This window comes from Parambassis ranga, chromosome 13 (genome assembly GCF_900634625.1).
Source record: "Parambassis ranga chromosome 13, fParRan2.1, whole genome shotgun sequence".
Lineage (NCBI taxonomy): Eukaryota > Metazoa > Chordata > Actinopteri > Ambassidae > Parambassis > Parambassis ranga.
In genome coordinates, this window is record NC_041033.1 from 18,142,393 (window position 1) to 18,161,290 (window position 18,898).

At 41.7% G+C, this 18,898-nt stretch overlaps 1 protein-coding gene across 5 annotated transcripts; it reads right to left on the minus strand.

Annotated features, from left to right (window-relative positions):
- Nucleotides 1–5: 5 nt before the first annotated feature.
- stim1a (stromal interaction molecule 1a) lies at nt 6–18,809 on the minus strand. Of its 5 annotated transcripts, none has more exons than XM_028418928.1 (14): nt 18,674–18,809; nt 17,809–17,941; nt 14,957–15,087; nt 13,131–13,245; nt 11,943–12,054; nt 11,631–11,746; nt 8,631–8,808; nt 4,930–5,107; nt 4,229–4,396; nt 4,056–4,156; nt 3,738–3,967; nt 2,815–2,895; nt 2,222–2,285; nt 6–1,456 (listed from the first exon to the last, which is right to left on the minus strand). In XM_028418928.1, the coding sequence occupies exons 2-14, from the start codon at nt 17,927–17,929 to the stop codon at nt 958–960; spliced, it is 2,094 nt and encodes a 697-aa protein (XP_028274729.1). In that variant the 5' UTR covers nt 17,930–17,941; nt 18,674–18,809; the 3' UTR covers nt 6–957. The 5 variants fall into 5 exon arrangements, with proteins under 5 accessions (XP_028274729.1, XP_028274730.1, XP_028274726.1 ...); XM_028418925.1 differs by having other exon boundaries at nt 958–1,456; nt 1,871–2,285; XM_028418930.1 differs by lacking the exon at nt 2,815–2,895 and having other exon boundaries at nt 958–1,456.
- Nucleotides 18,810–18,898: the final 89 nt, after the last annotated feature.

Genomic DNA, 18,898 nt, shown 5'->3' on the forward strand with positions numbered 1-18,898 from the left:
TACGGTAAGGTGTATCCCAATTTATAAATTAAAGAAACTTTCAGTCATATAAGGTTACATTTCTTGGTATGATAAACACATTTTGTTAAGAATGGATTTTGGTGATTTTTGCCCAATAAATAATATCCCAACATTAAAGCTGGACACTATGAGCCAGGATTTTTATACCCTTCCTGGTCCAGTGAGATCGTGGCTAATTTCAGCAGAGACAGAAGCCTCACATGCACTATATAACCCATAAAATGTCACACTAAAATTGTCTTTTTCCAATTTACCTCTTAGCATAAAATATTTCAACTAGCAACAAATGTCAACTTTTAGTTTCACTTGTAGGGATTATGACAAGTCACCAGAGCATTCTACTGCTGCTGTTCTGTTTAAAGTTCCCCTGAATGTGTCATTTTCTCTGCCATCGACAACAAAAGACAGAAAAACATATTGTACCCATCAATAAAAACAAAGTGTAAAATAACAAAGGAGAGCGCATTCACTTTGGATTTGTAGGCTAGGCGGCTAGGTAGTAATAAAGAAACATCAACTGTTGTTTAAGCAGGTTAACGACAAGAACCAAGCAAACACTAAGAGCATTCTAGTTTCAGTCAAACAAAAGTGAAGACATGCAAAATGTTATAGATTGTAGAACAAGAAAGAAAAACCAAGTGGGAGACACGTTTCCCTTTCAGACTGGCACGACTTCCTGCATAATAAATAATACTTTACATTCCAATATACAAACCTACCCGCTCCCCCCACATACAGTATATTCAACATTGACCAAATAAGCAGAGAAAGCTGAACAGCTGCTTGCTCCCACAGTCTCTCACAGCAGGCATTGTAACCCACAAAAAGATGCAATGGCAACAAATTGTGCCATCGTTTGACCATTGATGAACCCCAAAAACAGGCCAGACAAGAAAACAGTCAGTCAGGTTTGACAGCCTGTAGTTCATGTAGCACTTATTTCTTCTGTTTCTTGAAGATCTTGAAGGTGTGTTTCTTGCGGCTGGCAGTGGAATCTGTGTCTTCTCCCGTTGAGCCGCTGTCTTCCTCCAGAGGGCTCTTCTTGGAGGACAGCTGAGGGATGCGGGTGGCGCCTTTCACCACCACGGCCCCTGTCGGCGATGGTGTGTCGGGTTCGGTGGAGTTCGGGCTGAGGGAGCGGGACGACTCCGACAGGCTGTTGATCTCCGCCAGGCTGGGGGACTTCTCCATGCCATACACCTTCTTCATGAGTATGGGGCTGTCAGACAGAGGCTCAGCAGCAACCCCCTCATAAATGCGGTTCCCTCCATTGGGGGTGTGAGCATGCAGTGAGAGGGCATCTTCTGCCCGGCTGGACAGGCCGTGCATGAGAGAGGTGGGCTTGATAAGGAGGCCTTTGGAGCTGTAGGCAGACAGCCGATCACCAACTTGGGAAAGTGACAGGGAGGAGTCAGAGTCGGAGCGATTCAGGTCCCTGTAGAGGAAAGAAACGCAGAATATTAGAAAAAAATGAAATCTAAGAGAGATCTCTTTAAAAAAAAAAAAAAAACAATGCATGCTTGGACTGTCTACACCACATGCCTGCATAAGCCATAGACATGCTGGGCACAGTCTGGAAGCTGGAAATCCACACTTGTTAGATGAGCAAGCAAAGAACACTGCAAACATGGAGAGGCTGAAAGAGTAAATGCAAAGACTCTGTGACAGATCAGATGCAATGATGTGAGAGCAAAATGAAGAAAAAAAAGTGTGGCAAACATTAGATGAAAATATGAGATAAATTGATGGCGGTATCTACACCATAACACGTGTTACAAAATGAAATGGCAGCAGGTGGTGAAAAAACAACACCCACGCACATGCGATGTGTGTGGAGAGAAATGGGTACCCGAAACTGTCGATGCACGGGGGTACTTTGGAGACATCTGACAAATCAGGAATGGGGTCCATGGGCTGGAAAGAAGTATGATGTATATGGGAGGAATGAGGGGCACCACTGCCACCCACAGAGCTGGGCAAGCAGGAGGAGGAAGCAGACAAGGATGAAAAGGACTGAGGGTTTGGGTTTGAAGCGCAGATGATGGACGGGTGGGAAACGGCTGAGGACAGAGGCGGCAGGGGAAGACACTCCAGCTGCCCAAACGAGTGGCTGCGTGACTGTCTGAGGGTGGCCCTAGACCTGGGCAGGTAAGGAGTTCCCTCTCCCTGCTGCCCTGCCAAGTGGCAACTCTCTACCAACCTCTGGGAGCCCATGGCCAGCTGGGGGTCAATGTGGCGTTGGCGCAGGGACATCATGCTGGGAGCTGTTGGCACAAAAACAGTATTATTAACAACAACTCATGAAATGCAGTCTGATGGAAAAGGCAAAGGGGGATCAGAGGAGAGACAGTCAGATGCTGGGACACGTGAAGTCTCAAAAACAACATTTGAACCGTTAATCATTAACAAATTCCAATAATATCCCAACATCTGTTTTATCTCTCTGTTTAACAAGGAAAAATATTCAATATGCAGTTATTGTTTTTATATTATAAAGACGGAAATCAAAAGGAAGAAGCTCCTGTTTAGAAATAAGAGTGGGAAGAACACAGGGTGCACTGAGGGGGAACAACATTTAGGAGGGAGTACGTGTGCAAGCAAGCAACTAAGACAAGGTCTGGTGTGTTTTTAGATGAACACAGCATGGAGTTGTTTTTTGTTTCCTTATCAGCTGTGTCCATCTGCGGTGAGTTAAAAAAAAACGTATTAAAACTAAGTGTGGCTTTAAGGCAAGGGGGGAGAGAAAGGGGTGCCAGACTGAGGGCTGAACTGGGGCATGAATAAATGGCCAACCAGGATATTTCCACACGGGCTGACAGTCCGAACCAACGGACCACAGGTCACTGGCTCGCCGTTCCAACAGTCGGTTGCCATCTGTAGTTAGGCCAATGAGACAGCAGTGGGAGCCAAAATGCCAGAGAAGAGGGTGGTGGTGGAGGTGGAGGAAGAGAGAGGGGGGACGAGACAGGGAGTGTAATTAATGTTGATTAAACGACTCACTCACTATCGCAGCTGCAAACGGTTTCTGACCTTCCACCTCCAGTTAGTCAAAAGCCTAATGTGTCAAATTTTGTCATTGCAGCAGGTCAAATATATTATGTAACAGCATAACTACAGAACAGCATGGTGGATTTCTGGATGAGATAAACATGTATGAGATGTGTTTACCTGAATCGTCCAAAGTGAAAATAATTAATTACCATTAAGCCGAATTAACGTGCACTGACTGTGTACTTCCTTTTGCGTTAAAGCTGGTGTCTGTAGCAGATATTAGGACACAACCACTACAAATACATCTACACAAAAACGGATTCACTTTAAGAAGTATATTTTTCTTGACAGTTCAATTTCCAGGAGTCACAGATGATTCTTCAGTCTCGAGAACTGGCTGAAAGTCAAGTAAACACTCGTATCAAAAATGAGAACAATTAACAAAAAAGGCAGTCAGCTGGAACTGTGTGTAAAAGAACAAAACAACTGTGTGATTTTACATTATACATATGCACAACAACACTTATTCAATCACAGACATGTTTAGCCCTCACTGCCTCCTTCAGCACGGAGGTCCCAATGACGAATTCTGGCAAAGGTAGCACTAAAAGGTCCAAATTCTCATGTGGGCTGATTTTTGGATTTTCCCAGCAGGGCCTTGGAGTGTTTAGGGATTCGTTTGCTAATCCCCACTGAAGAACCGACAGACTCGACTGAACTCTTACATTGCAGAGTTCCAGGCATGATATCCTCGTCCAGGTCGTCCATGTCGTCTGACATGATGAAGTGCTGAGGTGTAGCTCTGCCGCCCATGAAGCTGGCATCCAGGTTGAGGGCTGAGGCCAGGGAGGGCAGGCCCGGGTTGTTGACGATGGTGAAACCTGTGAGGATCTCTATCTGCTGCCAGCGATGCAGCCTCTCGCGCAGAGCAGCGGTCACCTCGCCGAGGGCCTGTCTGTAACAGAGGAGGAAACTTAGCACACAGTCGTGCTGTATGAAGACAGTAGAGATCCAAATCTGACTTATAACAGAGTTTAACTTACTTTGCTGCTAATATTTTGTGGTCCACATCATCAAGAGAGGAGCTGTGAGCCACATGGAAAGTCCCAAAGAGTGTGTTCCTTTTTTTCTTTATCTTCTCAGCCTGTAAGTTAGCCAACATTAGATAAACTTCCTTCCTCTTCTACATTTTAGGCAGACATGTTTGCGTTCTTACCCCTTCTTTGGCCAACAGGAGCTGCCGTTCAGCGTTTTGCTTCTTGATGTTGTAGTACTGCACTTCCACCTCATGGGTGAGCTGCAGCCACTTCTGCAAAGACTCAGGTGGTGACCAGCTACTCCGTGACTCCAATTCCTTCTCTGCTTTCTTCAATGCCATGCGCACCTGCAGCAAGTTACAGGCTTTTTTTTTTACATTTTAATAAACAGATAAGTCCTATAAAATCCTTGGATTTTTCAATCTTACATTCTTAAAAGTTAAATTAAAAAACACTTATAGTTATGTCTTAGGTCAAGCTTTCTGAATATAGAAGTTGAGTAAGTGTTTGCTGGCCATGCTGCACACCACTGAAGTTCCTCTCAAATGGCCTGCAGCTACATGGAAACTGAAGCCCTGCCTGGTTCCAGTTTATCCCTGTGCTTATGAACGAGACAAACACTGTGACACAAAGGTCTGATAATCCTTCAAGCAAATATTGATGTTTTTTGTCTTCATGTGTGGACTGTGCTGTTCCTGCCAAATTCCCAGAGGACAAAGACTCTAGTGGGTGTATTTATACAAAAGCGGACGTGAATGTGATAAACCTAAACATACTGTGTAGCTGCAACCTTGGAAGTTTATATAATTCGGATTCTGTCTGTTTTACTGCCATATCTTTGTGTTTAAATACATTTAACCGAGCAGTCATTGGTCGGTACCTGTTCTAGCTCTTCTTCGGCATACTTTTGGCGGCTCAGTTCATTCTCTGTGCCTTCACGCAGCTCTCTCAGACGCTGAGCCTCCTGCTTGGCTGTATTTATTTCATCCCTCAGCTTCTGCTCCAGGTTAACCTTCTCCACTTCCACTGTGCGGTGCTCCTCCTGGGCAATCTGCAGCCTGAGGACAGGGTGTGAGAGATGGGGATAAACAGTTAGACGTCATTTTGTCTTTGAAGTAAAACACTGGAGGCTTCTCATTAGAGCCATGCAAAGAGACTTAGCCTACTTGGTGCCAGTTTCATTTTCCAATTGGCAGACATTCCGTGTAAGCATGTGAGTGCCATGTATGTGTGGAATGTAGGCACTTCATCAGTTGTGCATCACCGGAAACAATGGCTATCATGTAGAAAGCAAAGGGCCATGTGGTCAGCTGCTAGGCAGCTCACAATAAACTAACATCAAGAGGGTGCAGAGCCAGGAATGGCAACAGCTGTCAGTGTGTAACTTTAGACCAGTACAGTGTTTTACCCAGTGCTCCTGTAGTAACCAGGAGAACATATGTGTTGGTGGAATATTTTTAGACAAGTCTCATCAAACTCATGATATAATTATTTCTGTTTAGACTGTAAAAAGCTGGCCTCCGACTGAAGGTATTATAATTTAATACTTATAGTATCTAATAAAAGTTGTTAGCATGCAAAATTGTGGATTCAGGTTGTTATTCAATTATTCAAATGGAGGTGTGTGGCATTATACGAGTACCACATTGTCACACAAAACAAATTCAGCCTTAAAACTTTTCTTTTAATGTTTTTGTAGCATATAAGGGACTGAGGTAACACCTCCTTTCAGTCACTAGGGAGCAGCACTTTCCTCCTGTTAGGCTGAACACAATGGCAAATAGAGCAGAGAAATGAAAGTTGATCCAGTCCACTAGCTATGGAAAATGTGGCCAGTGGGCAGTGGGCTTTCCACCCTGACCTCTGCCATTCTCTAGCTTAAATTTTAAAGCACTGGCACAGCTACAATGTCAAGACTAAACGCTGTTCCGGAGGACTACTACAGCACTCACATGACACAGACTCCGTGCCGCCACAGACTCTACAGGAAAATTGTATTACATCATTATTCATTGTAAACTTGACAAATAAAGGCGTCGTCTTCCCTGTCGCCAGTGATTTTTTTCAGGACGCCATGTGTCAGCATGCCACACAAATCCAAATGTAGGTGAAATGGGGGAGCTGACATATTAGGCAGTCATGCTTAACACCATCACCCAGCAGCGAGGCAGGGACTGGGTCAATCTGTCCTGGAAAAGGCACCCAGGAAATCCAGCTCTTGTCAAAGCTTCCTCCCACTGTCTCCCTACAAGGGAGCCATGTCTGGGCTACTTGATACCACCACAGGATCTGCTTGAAGGTATGGAAAGAGTGCAGCTGGCAGCAGGGATCAGGAAGAAAGGCACAGCTCCAGACAGAGGACATACTTCTGTTTTTCTCTCTCTCCCAGCCTTAGAATCATACCCTCAGCAAGATGAAGGTCTCTTTCTGCTGGTCACTACACAATATAATATGAACTCCAACATGCCTGTAAAGGCTGCAATACATGTAGCAGAATTTTGAGATTGTAGTAACTTGTTTTTGCCAGTAGAATCTCCAAAATTGTTCTTCTACTGACATAGTGCATTTGGTTTGTTCGGCCCATCTCTGTGCTCTTGCCTACCGCAGATTAGCTGCAAAAGCAGCTGCACAACATTTTTAAATTATACTGCAATGCTGAACAAATAACTCAGGGACATGAGCAGAATGCAGCCTCTGCACTGGATAAAGTTCTTTATGTGAAGCACCACAACACTGCCCCAAATAACGAACAAGGTATTACAAGCAGCTATGGTAAGTCTGAATACTTGTGCTGCATGCTGAACAATGTCTGCACTTGCTGACTCTTAGTATTTAAAAAAAGGCTCCCTGGTTTGATCTGCAGAGAAGAAGTAAGTATGAGAAATTATAGCTTAGCAAGTCAGGTACATTAAAGCCCTCTTCAAAGTTGGTAGTGGCATATGTGTTACAAGTGATCAAAGTATAAAACCCACAGAGGCAAGAACACACAGATTAACCTGGCAGTTAATCAGACAGAATTTGACCTGACTTATTTGTCCCCCGCTGCAGCGGTCAGTCTGCTCTGCTGGCAGATCCCACAAAATCACTTTCACCTCCCATATTACATCTCATTGTGGTTACACATAATACACACACAAAGGAGGTATGGGTCTATCTTTCGTAGCAGACACTCATGTTACAAAAACATGTGTCCTACACAGCCAGCTGATAATAAGGGTAGCAAGCGTAAAACTAGTTGCCTCTCTCCCTCTGTTCAAAGTCCTAAAGCATCAAGGCAGGAATGTCATGCAGTCATGTGGCAACCACTGTCATTTCTCCTTCCTGAGGGCGGATAGCTTGCCTGAGATGATCTCCAGTTTTTAATCTAACAAAACATGACATTCCCAGAGGTTAAACTCTCTCACACCTGATTAAAAAAATATTAAAACATTTTAGTGGAGCACCAATTGTCAGTCTCTTTCCCTCTTCTAGACTTCATGGTGCCATGCAGGTGTCTATTAAAATTCTTGTCCTCTGTCTATGTACTGCTAAATGTAAAACCCCACTGAACTGTTATTAAATTGTTCTTCAATAGAGATATTTTGGTTGCACAATCCCAGCGTCCTCAATAAACTCTGACCAGTGTAAGAAACACACAGCTGAGTATCCTTTAAAGGAATAAGTGGACACACTGCACGCTTAAAAGCACATTCTAGGCATTCCTTGAAGTATTACCAGGACTAAAATAGTTAAGATTTCTCTTTGTACAGGAACTTTCAATTATACCATCTGAGACAGCCAGGTGCTTATGTGCATTGGCTCATCAGAAACTTTAACCCACAAAGGCTGCAACTGCTTGATGGCCAGAAAATACCAAATACCATGATAGTTGACATCACCCATTTACCCACATTTGTTCCCTCACAACATATAAGATAAGGTTAAGGCCATAGGCAAACTAAAGATACTTAAGTGCTTATCAATAAATGCAGCAAGAATAAATAAATGGAATAAATGGAGAAGATAAATGTACTATCCTGTGATTTTATAGTCACTTCTAGAAGCTGACCTACCCACAATGATACAGCAGCATTTGTTAGTGAGATCAGCCCTCATCTGCTAGTGTTTAAAAAAAAAAACAAATGATAAACCAATTATGCCCCCCGCTTTGATCATCACGGCTCAAAGCAAAGTGTTCTGCATTCATCCAGAGAGTTAAGAATGGATTTAATGAATTCAGTCACTGACTCAAAACATATTTGTTCATTCGTTTTTGCTTTTTGCCTTAAGAAGTCTATATAAAGGAGGTCCTAAAGTAGCCTAATGGTTTGGGCGCATAATACATTACAGCAATAATCCGTTTAGGTCAGCTAGAACATTATTAAGTCATAAATTGCTCTATCCTACCCCTATAAAGCATCTAAAAAGATGATAAAGATATACAAAGTTGACTCAAACATTTATGTTTAAAAGAATTTTAAGTTTGACTGAATCAGATTAATATTAGTCTGTGTAAAAGGCAGGTTAAGGTATAGTATAAATGTATTTTGCATTTTATTAACTCCATGTGAAGTCAAATATTGTGGTGGGAAAAACCCTCACTTCTTTTGTAGGTCATGCAGACTCTGCTCAGCTCTCTGCAGGCCCTCCAGGTCTTTCATCATCTTCTTCATGTGGTCCTTAGAGTAGCGGTTCTGGATATAGGCAAACCAGCAGCCACCCATTCCTATGACTATTGATACCACCAGCATGAAGTCCTTCAAGTGGTTGTGTCTGTTCACTGACAGAAAGAGAAAAACAGATTCATTTAGTAAGGCAATAAACATGAGCTAAACTCAGAGATGCATCATAGCCAGGCAATATACAGTAAATCAAGTTCACAGGATCAGGTCTAACAACAAGCAAGCTTCACAAAGATATGGTGTGAAGCTTGAACGCAGCCCAGTCATAGTGCAAGTGTTGTAGAGGGACACAAATAGAAGAGTCAGTAGCGCAAGTTCAGGTTGCGGTGAGAGAGGCCCAGTGCAACAGACCAGGATGACAGCTTAGCACAGCCTATTTCAGTCTGCTAACAAATGCTAACAATCATGCACAGAAAAATCAAACAAGGGCAACTATAACATCATAGCCCACACGAGGCACTGTAGCTGCCATTTATCTGAATAACAATGAGCATATGCAGTCACAGCAGATTTCAAAAAACAAACTACATCGTTTGTGAGACACCTTAGATCAATTTAGAACAACTTTCATCCAAAGATATATCTAAAGGATCTCTTAAAATAAAACATAAAAAAAAAAAACACAAAAGTTCCTTTGTTCTTTAACAAGTCAGTCAACCAGCAGCCATGCAACAACTGCCAAATGGCCTATATTTTAGCCTTGCAAGCTACACAATGAGGCAAGTTTTTCTTACAAAACCTGCGTGGGGGTGTGACTTCAACTTCCTGGAGTGAGTCAAAAGGAAGTAAGTGAAAAAGTCAGTGCCTTTTTTCCCCTTCATATTAGGAAGACATGCCACCTAGAAACACCATTACAAACACATTTCTGCTGTTGACAAATGTTCTTGTAAGACACATGTTTAAGTCTCCAGCTTGTGCTAAATGATCTTTCAGGGGAGCTGTGTATATTCCCGTAGACTTGCTTATATAGTCCAGATCAAACACAGGTTCATCAAGAGTTGGGGGGAACTAGCTGTGCCTAGAAAAACCACAAATGATCTCTTCATATTTCTAAGATCAACATGATTGCACTACAGGACGTGTGCTTGGCTGCTGCACACAGATCATTACACCCTAATCACAAAGAGTCCAAAATGAGGGTATAAATGAACGAGGTACATTTGTCCTGGTGTGCACTGTGACTTAGGAGACAAATAAATAATATAATCACACAAATACCAAGCATTAGGTCTGTGATGCTATGAAATAACTTCCTAATGCGGCTCTCCTGCTGGTCTATTCATTGTTACATACAGTGAACAATCACTCTGAGGAAAACAGAGAGGGGGCATTAAGTTATTTTTAATTAAGCACAACACTGGAAATAACTGGACCCAAATGTACTTGGGTTAATTATTATACAACTGTCCCCTATATTTAGCTCAGCCTATTGTGAAGTGTGTCTTAAAATGCTGCTGCCTGATACAGTCTGTCACACATTCAGAGGGACGCCCTGCCCCTGGCTTTGAGAGGCTGTCAAAGCCAGACATCCCTCGCTAATGTCTTCCCTTTGGCGTGATTCTAACAAAACGGTTTCTCAATGACACATGCCAGACACAGACCACTACACACTGTTCCCCTGTGGAGTTGTTTCTTTTTAAGTCAGATGCCTGTTTGCTATAAGGCTTAAGTATTTTGTTCTTTCTTTAACAGCTGCTTAATATATGTGATCTCAATAATACTCCTGATTAAAGTATGCACCCATCAACTTCTTTTATCATCTAAACTGATCTTCAGAATACAAAATGTACCATTTTGTGTAAACATAAATTCAATAATATCGATCTTGGAGCATGGTCTCCACTGTCAACAGTACATTTTAAAAGAAAATCCAAATTTGACGTGACTGTCTGGAGGTATGTTTAGTTAGAGAGTGAGCCACAATAAACACCTAAAATCTGTGAAGGCAGAATTGCAGCTGTGATGGTGAAGGAGCCAAGGAAGAGGATGAGCAGTATGTTTATTGGTCTCAGTACGCAGAGGGGTGTGTCTGGAATATGGATCAGTGTGGTTACCCCCTTCCTCACTCTCTGACATGGATACAGGATCTTATTGCATGTCAAACGTTGAGCAAGAAAATGAGTCACGATGTAAATGAATGAGAGAGTGAGTGAATGAATGACTATCAACATATGACAGGGCAAAGAGCTGATGAAAACAGCAGCAGCAGGCAACAGCAGTCAGGGTGTTGGCGGCTGTTCATATGAACTCCTTTACAGTATTATTCTTTCTGCAACAAATTCATGTTTCTGTTAAGGAGGTAGACATGTTTAGTTAATTACTTTAGTTGGGGGAAACTCTTTGAATTTTCAGTTCCAGAAACAGATCATTTTGGATAATTGTTATTTAACAAGGACTAAGTTTTGTTTGCTAACACACTTTTATGTTAAGACCACCAATGCAAGGACAAAACCCCTATTGCCCAAGGATTCTGAAATAACTCCCCCAGTGTCTGTGTTTTACCTAAAATGCATATTATCTATCTCATTTTCTGTTAAGTTTGTGTTATTCTGGAGCTTTTTTGTTTTGTTTTTTAGAAGAGGTTCCCACGCTCATTAGGGACATAAATCTACTGAAGTTACATAAAAAACACAGCCTTGAGTGTACTGACGTGGCAGGGTTGCACAGATTAACACCACAAACAGCCTCCACAATTATTTACAAATCACCAGAGGTCCCCTAGTGACAGATGGCACCTCATCTCCAAATCAGACTCTTTGTGGGAAGCAGAGTAAAAAGCCATACGCTGTAACTTGGCATCTGGTTTCTGAGTGTAGCAGTTTTAAGATGCCAAATGTGACCACCTGGTCTGGAACTGAAAATCCTTGATGCAAGTATAGATCAGTGGTGCCAGAGAAATCATAAAAGGAATGTTACATACTCAGGGGTGCTCCAAAGAGTACGGTGTCCAAAGCTTTGAGCTGCAACTTTTGCACATGGCTGCGATCCAAAATCTTCAGAATAGAGAGTGTCAGTGTGGTGTTCTTTACAGCAAGCCTGAGAGAGAACAGACACATTCTCATTTTGCAGGAAATAGGAAGAAAGAGCAAAGGCTGCAATCCATTTTAAGCTTAGTGTAATGTGATCCCTTCAAAAGTCTTCTACAAATCCAGGAAGTAGTAATGGTTGCTGGATATGTTAATTGTGATTTCTTTGTTTGGAAAAAACCCACATACTTCATCAATTTTCTTACCTTGCCATAGAACTTCCATTGAAACTCATCTTCCGAAAAGCGTCCACATACTGCGGAAGTTCTACGTAGGTGATGAGCCATTCCACCACCTTATCCACTGTCCAATTATACACTGGGGGCAAGAGGCAAAAAGGGTTCAAAGTTAGTAGTTAACCCACACGCCTATGCCAACAAACTTAGCAAAATGCATGCAGTGTGTCAAGTTAAGTGCTTCAAGCAAATAGCAACAGTTTTTTTCTCCCCTAATAAATCAGCTTCACAACACAGGCAACAACATGCCTACAGAAAGTAGTCAGCAAACAATGCAGAGTTAGCAAACAGAAAAGTTAGAACAGACACAAATGTCCTCTAAAGTGCTTTTTCTGTCTATTCTGCTGGTCAGAAATGTTTAAATTTTAAACCAGTGTGACACTATTGCAACATATTTAACTCGGATGTATATACAGCTTGACAAAAGGTGTGTTATATGACTGTGTGATATGAGCTACACCATTACATAACACACAGTGTCTTGCCCACAGTAATAATGGGAGAAGTAGAAATATATGAACTCCCCACCTGCGGGCAGGCAGTCAGCCGTTGCCTGTGTTAACGTGTTAGTGTGGGTTGCCTGTGTTAATGTGTTAGTGTGGGTTGCCTGTGTTAATGTGTTGCTCTCTTGACAAAAACCCCATTTCCTGGCTGAAAACCCCCTGAGCCTTGTCAAGAAACTGCAATGCAGGGTAAGTCTGCGCTGCGAGCAGAAAAAAAAGAGGGAATAAAAGCAGCCAGAGGAAAAAAGGGTGTGAACAGACATGAGTGCCAGATACAGCACAGCTCATGAAACATGCTCTCAGTAAGTACACGATAGCCAGACAGATAGTCAGAAGGAAGTGTGAGTGTGGATGTGACTTTTCTGCTGACAGGCTCAATGATGTCTACTCTGTCACTGACTGCAGCTGATAAGTAGACTGCACTGTGTCTGACATGCAGGCTGATCTAACACAAAAGAAAGAACACTCAACAACTCCTAGAAAGACATTTGAGTTATCAGTACACTAACAAACAGTCAGTACTGGTAGAGGATGGTAGACATAATGTGCAAAACAAGATTTTCATTCCGCAACTCAGACTCATAAATACTAAGAAAAGCCTGTTTGTGCAGCCACTGCTTCCCTTTAGGGGAAAAAAGTAGCCTCGGTGCACTACCTTCAGAGCCCCTCCATGCATTCCACAGGTCCTCCACACTGATAAACTGGTCATCCCCGTGAAAGCTGTTGTGCTTGGCTTTAGGGTCATGGTAGTTTAAGTCTTCTCTCAGGAACTGTAAGAAAATAAGGACATTTTCAGTAATGAAAGTAGTAACAAACTCTTGGTTTCTGTTCCTCCTAATTCAGGAACCTAATGTTGTGATGTAATACTGTAGTAAATATGTACAAATTGAACAGTCAGACTGAGTGTGGGCTTCATTGAATGAAAAAGCTGGACCACAAAGGCCACACGTTGTAATGGTATTGAGGGTTGAATTTACTGTGAGCACTGTGACCAATCACTGCTGTGATCTTTACAACCCTCATAAAAGTAAGAAACGCAGTTATTGTGGCTTGTGTGTGTGTGTATCTGCCATACTCACTGTGAAAGTAATATAAAACTCAATAAATAACTGAAACATGACTTAAAAAATATTCCACTCACTGTTTAATAGAGCAGAGCAGCCCAGAACGCCCTCCTGACTCTGGATAATAACCATTATGACATCACTTGTGCTGATCACCAGCAGCTAAAAGCCACACTGTGACACTCAGGCAAAAACGAATACTTCCTGTATATTTCACTGTGCTTTTTTTAGTGCAGCCACGTGTGAATAATCAGTTATGTACTTGCCAAAACTATATTTAAATAATAGGAAAAACATCTACACATTAAACTTAGAAAGCCTGGGAAAAGATTACACGCAACAGCTGCTGATGGATTCCTAGTTGCGCAAGCTTTCACAAGATGCATTCAAGGACCACAGAAACTTTGAAGTTAAAATTACTATTTTGTTTTTACAGTTTCTGGCAGTAAAGAATGGGCTACCCTTTTTCAAATGTGTATATTAAAGCTCATCTCTGCTTGGTTTGAACAGTTAATGTTCATTTTAGGGGGAATTTATTTGTAGTATTTGCCAGCCATTGATAGGTTGGTGAGCTCCTTCTGACAAAATAAGTATATAGAATATTTCTGTATTAAAATGAGAACTCTGCATACTTATTAAACATAAATTAAACCAGGATAATACAATGGGTTTCATTCTTTTACCTACTGTAAAAGTAACTGTCAGAGCTCTGGCCTATGGAACCACACTGTGCTGAATGCCCACTAGATTGTAGGTTTTCTTTTTTCTAAATAAACCCTGAGTAACACCTACCATTCCCACATAAGCTGAGTCATACAACATGGGTGAAAGACAGTAATAAGCGATGATGCCTTCCTTTCTTGATAAAATTGTGTGGGAAGATTTACTACAGTGGAGAGCGAGAACCCGTCTGTGCTACAGGTAAAAAAAACTGCACAAAATATATTCCCAGGAAAACTGACAGGACTTTATACTGATGCAGATAAACTGCCCCCTTTATTTAATCACTGTGCAACAAAAGGAAACAGGAACACTGTCCTGAAGTTCTCCTAATGATTCTGAGCTTTCTGCTTCATGGTATAAAAACCACTGCAGACACGAGTGGTCAACTCATTCTCTGCGTTAAGGGTAACTGCATGCCAAGTGTCCACAAAATGGAAAGAAGCTCCATCAAAAGTCAACTCAAGGCCACAATCTGGACCAAGGATGTTAGAAAAAAAGAGCTACAAGCATAATCCTGCCCATGATGTCAGTGTTTAATGTGATAAATCCAGTGACGTATCAGATGACAGGACATCAGTAATGATGTCCGTAAGCCTCTTCAGGCTGGATGAAGACTTTGTGACTGCGCCAGCCAGACTTAAGACACCTTCCCTTTAACAGTGCTGCTGCTGATGATGATGCTGCTGGTACTTACACCGTCTGTCTCCACCACGTCTACGTTGCCGTTTGCGTCATCATCCATCTGTTTATGGATACTACGAATGGCCTCGAAGCTGAGGATGGCGTTCTCATCCTTGCATAGTGGCTCATCGATGCGACAAAAATCTGGAGGGAAAACAAAGTTGTTTCAAGTCAAGCTGTACACGTGTCAACATTTTCCTCAACTGACTGTCACATTTTTCTACAAATACTTGGACTGTTTTTACTGAACTGAATCACTCTCGAAAATTACAATTATGATGCTTAACATCACTTACAAAGGTTGCACTTAATTTGACATCCAGACAAGTAGACCTGAACAAATCCTTTGAACTATGGTTCGTTGCATTTAATATTGTGTGCTATTTTGCACAAATGCCAAAAAGGTCTGCTCACAGTCCCGTCAGACTGCCCTCACGCAACTCACTGGTGCTTGCAAAGATAACTAAACTGCAAAATTCTTTGGCTGCAGACAAACGTTGTGTTTATATAAGGCCTTTTACTCAATGCTGGGATGTTAGCAAGAAGTCTGCATCTGTCAGATATATCTGGATCTGTTTATAGACCAAACAACAGGCCATGCACCAAGGCGGGTCAGTCTTAAATATTGATGGGTTTTCTATTCCAATATACTGTGTATTGTGAATATTAATAACATTTATGTACAGATAATTATAGAATATCTGTGTGAATGAATTATGAATTTGTCAGCCCACAGTGTTCCCTCCGCTTCCTGAGGGACCACAAATCCTCAGTCATAGATCAGAGATAACGCTGCCACTCCCAATAAAGGAAACAAGTTTTGGTATGTACTGCAGACACACAAGAGTTGCCAAATAGCACGAGGTGCTACCTGCGACAACAAGAAGAATTCACTGAAAAGGGGACAGCGAAAGCTTCGGTATATGCTGTGTTTCTATATTTTATTTACAGCTGCTATCTTGGTCCAGATGCTGTTATAGATTGAAAAAAAATGTACCTCAGTGATGTATTTCCCTCATTAAATTATGTTTTATAAGAAGCATTATTAGAACAACGTGTGCTTTGTTTCACTGCATTACACCCACAATAGAGGAAGATAAGGGTCAGGGTTAAGCAGGAAGTTGCTTTTGCCCACCAATATAAAACAGCAGCAGACTTCCTGGCTCTGAGTGTATTTGTTATTTTTCTTTTTTATCTTGAACACACTTCTGAAGAAATATAGAAAAAGAGATTGACCAATTCCAGTCAGTCACACAACCTTTTCAGCCGTTAGTGTGTGGGTATGATCTGTTTTTCATGTTGCCTGAATCATCCTCACAACGACAAGTGTGGAAATTACACTCACTTCCTCTTGTCCTCAGGTCCATATATCTCAATGGATGTTATCAGCAGTAAGCATTACTAACAGAACTGTGGCGGAATAATTGTAGGCATTTATGTTTCCCCCTCCCACTAATTGACTCATCGTATGATCGAAGTGAAACTTCACAGAAATTAAATTCTAAAAATGTTAAGTCCATGGAAGTGGGCCTGCAGTTTTTTTGCTGTTGGCAAACTGTATATGCCTCAAGTGAAACCACTAAACCAGAACTTGGAAAGCTGAACGTAAACTTCCTCATAGAGAGAAGTTAATTTTTGAGCCACGGTGTGCAAACTCTTCAGCTTTAGCAAACCTGCAAAGCCACATGCCACAAAGGCAATTGCTTTCTCTCCATGTTAAACAAAGAATGACAGTTAACCTAGTGAAAAGTCTACCACCTGCAACCCTCTCATACACCCAACCTGGCCCTCTTTCTCATTTGGCTTGCAAACCGCCGGAGACACAAGATAAGATATTTACATACCAGTCAGCCTGCCTTATTTAAGAGCTCAGGTTACGCAAGCTATTCTGTGAGCCTGCATGCAGATGAAGAATATACTGCACAACTCGGCCAACTCATTACTGCAACAGATTCTATTGGTTGTCGCCTTTATAACAATTGCCAAGTTTTAAAAATCACTGTTGCATGGAAAAATTAATCATATCACACACTGTGGCATGTTGAGACTACCGGTCATCGTAAAACCGTGTGTAGCACATTTTTACAAATGTGTGAAAGCATGTTGGACAATTTCCCAGCAGTTCTCATTTAACCACACTGTTAGCAAGACACCCAAAAGAGCCCAACTGAGCAAGACAGTAGCAGCAAGTTCTTGCCCAGTAGCTGCATAAGTTAAGTAAATTATAACAACCACCTAATTATACACATTTATTAAACAGACACAAACTGTTACTCTAAGGCGTGGTATGTGGTAAATGGCTCATATGAGCAACAGATGCAACCAGTAAAATTACTTCATGGACTAAGAAAATCACAAAGATACACCATCTTACAAAGATATTTATCATTAAAAAGGAGCATGCAATCTCACACAGCATGTCTGTACTTGCTAAAATACATGTGTGACTCATGGCAGTAAGTCCCTGCAGGAATATGCTACGAAGAACAGAAGAGACTCTGTACACATATTAATAATAATGATTTAATATTTGATCATTCGAGTTCTGAAGCAAATTCTCTGAACATTAGTTTTCATATTTTATGACTTAACTTAAGAATTAGTTAAAATCTAGTAACTTCCTAAACCTCGCTGCACATTAGACCAATTACCTCCTGTTTGACTAGGTGGCTTGATCCATGTTGGAGGACAGAGCTTAATGGCAAATGCCAGCTGGACTATTCTCAGCGTGGCCACATTTAGTGACTGCACAATCACAAAGATGTGGCACAAACAGTACTACTCTGTAACTGCCAGTCCTTAAACAGGTAGAGGAAAATAGACTTTAAAAATCTTACCACAGAACACTGCTGTTTCATTACTCACCTGACACCCCATTATCAACACCCGGACTGTCTGTTGTTGATGAACTTTGTTTTTCAGTCCAACTTTCTCCAACAAGACAAAAACAAAATATCCACAAGGTCACCAATTTGTGGAGCTCCATGGCTGGTGAGTGCTGTGAGGAAGAAACAGAAGAACCCATTGATATTTAAGATAATTCCAGCAGAAATAATAAGCAGTTCTGTCCAGGATCATTAATATGCAACGCAATTATGCAACTGGGTTGATCCTTGGGACATATGACAGCTTTCCCAGGGAGAGGAAACTAAACCAACCGGCTATGAGCAGATGTAAGTTATCTAAAAGAAAAAAAAGAAAGAAATCCTTTCACAAGTGTAATTCTTCTTCCTGAATGAACCAACAGTTTATAGTTAGCTTGCTAATACCTGGGGTTAGCTAAAGAAGCCACTGAACCCTTTCCTTTATCTGTTTAGCTGTGATTTGGGATTCTTCGCCGCATGTTTGTAAACACTTGTCACCTCAGGGTGAAAAATGACAACATTAAGAATAGTAACACCAGCCTGTTCGGTCTACGTTTTGTGGTTATGTGTTCAGAAGTCTCGGCTAGCTAGCTAGTTAGCTAAACATTTTTGCGAACTAGGAAATAAAAGTGTAATTTAAAAAGGGGGAAGATAACAGACCTCCACAGAAATGCTTCTGTGTTTTTACAGATAAGTTAATTCGGTGTCGGCTCGCTACATTTCCTACAGACGCGCATTAGCCTCGCAGACGTTTAGCTAACCACAAGACACTGACCGCTCATGAATTGTAGTTTTAGCTAGGCTATGTTGTATTGTATTGTTACTACATGGACGTTACGGCGTTCTTTAACTGAAAATAAAGTTACCTGTCATATATCAGAGCCAGCAGATCTGTAGTCTCAACTCTGTGTTAACATTGCAGCAGATGCCTGGTCCCGCGGAGCTGAAGCACTGCGAACTCCACCTCCTGGTTTCGGTCTTCCACCTACCCAGAGACTGAACTGAAAAAGCCGCAGAATGTGGACAGCGAGCTCGTCTTCCTCTACAGCGTAAGGCCACAGTTAACCATAGCGGTGAATGGTGTCCCCTAA

What these genes read in the sequence shown, in the direction of transcription:
- stim1a (XM_028418925.1), bottom strand. Translation starts at nt 17,929, where the DNA reads ATGGAGCTCCACAAATTGGTGACCTTGTGGATATTTTGTTTTTGTCTT. An exon ending in CCGAAGAAGAGCTAGAACAG is followed by an intron (nt 4,397 to 4,929) that starts GTACCGACCAAT and finishes AACTTGCTGCAG; the next exon opens with GTGCGCATGGCATTGAAGAA. An exon ending in CACAAAATATTAGCAGCAAA is followed by an intron (nt 3,968 to 4,055) that starts GTAAGTTAAACT and finishes CCTCTGTTACAG; the next exon opens with ACAGGCCCTCGGCGAGGTGA.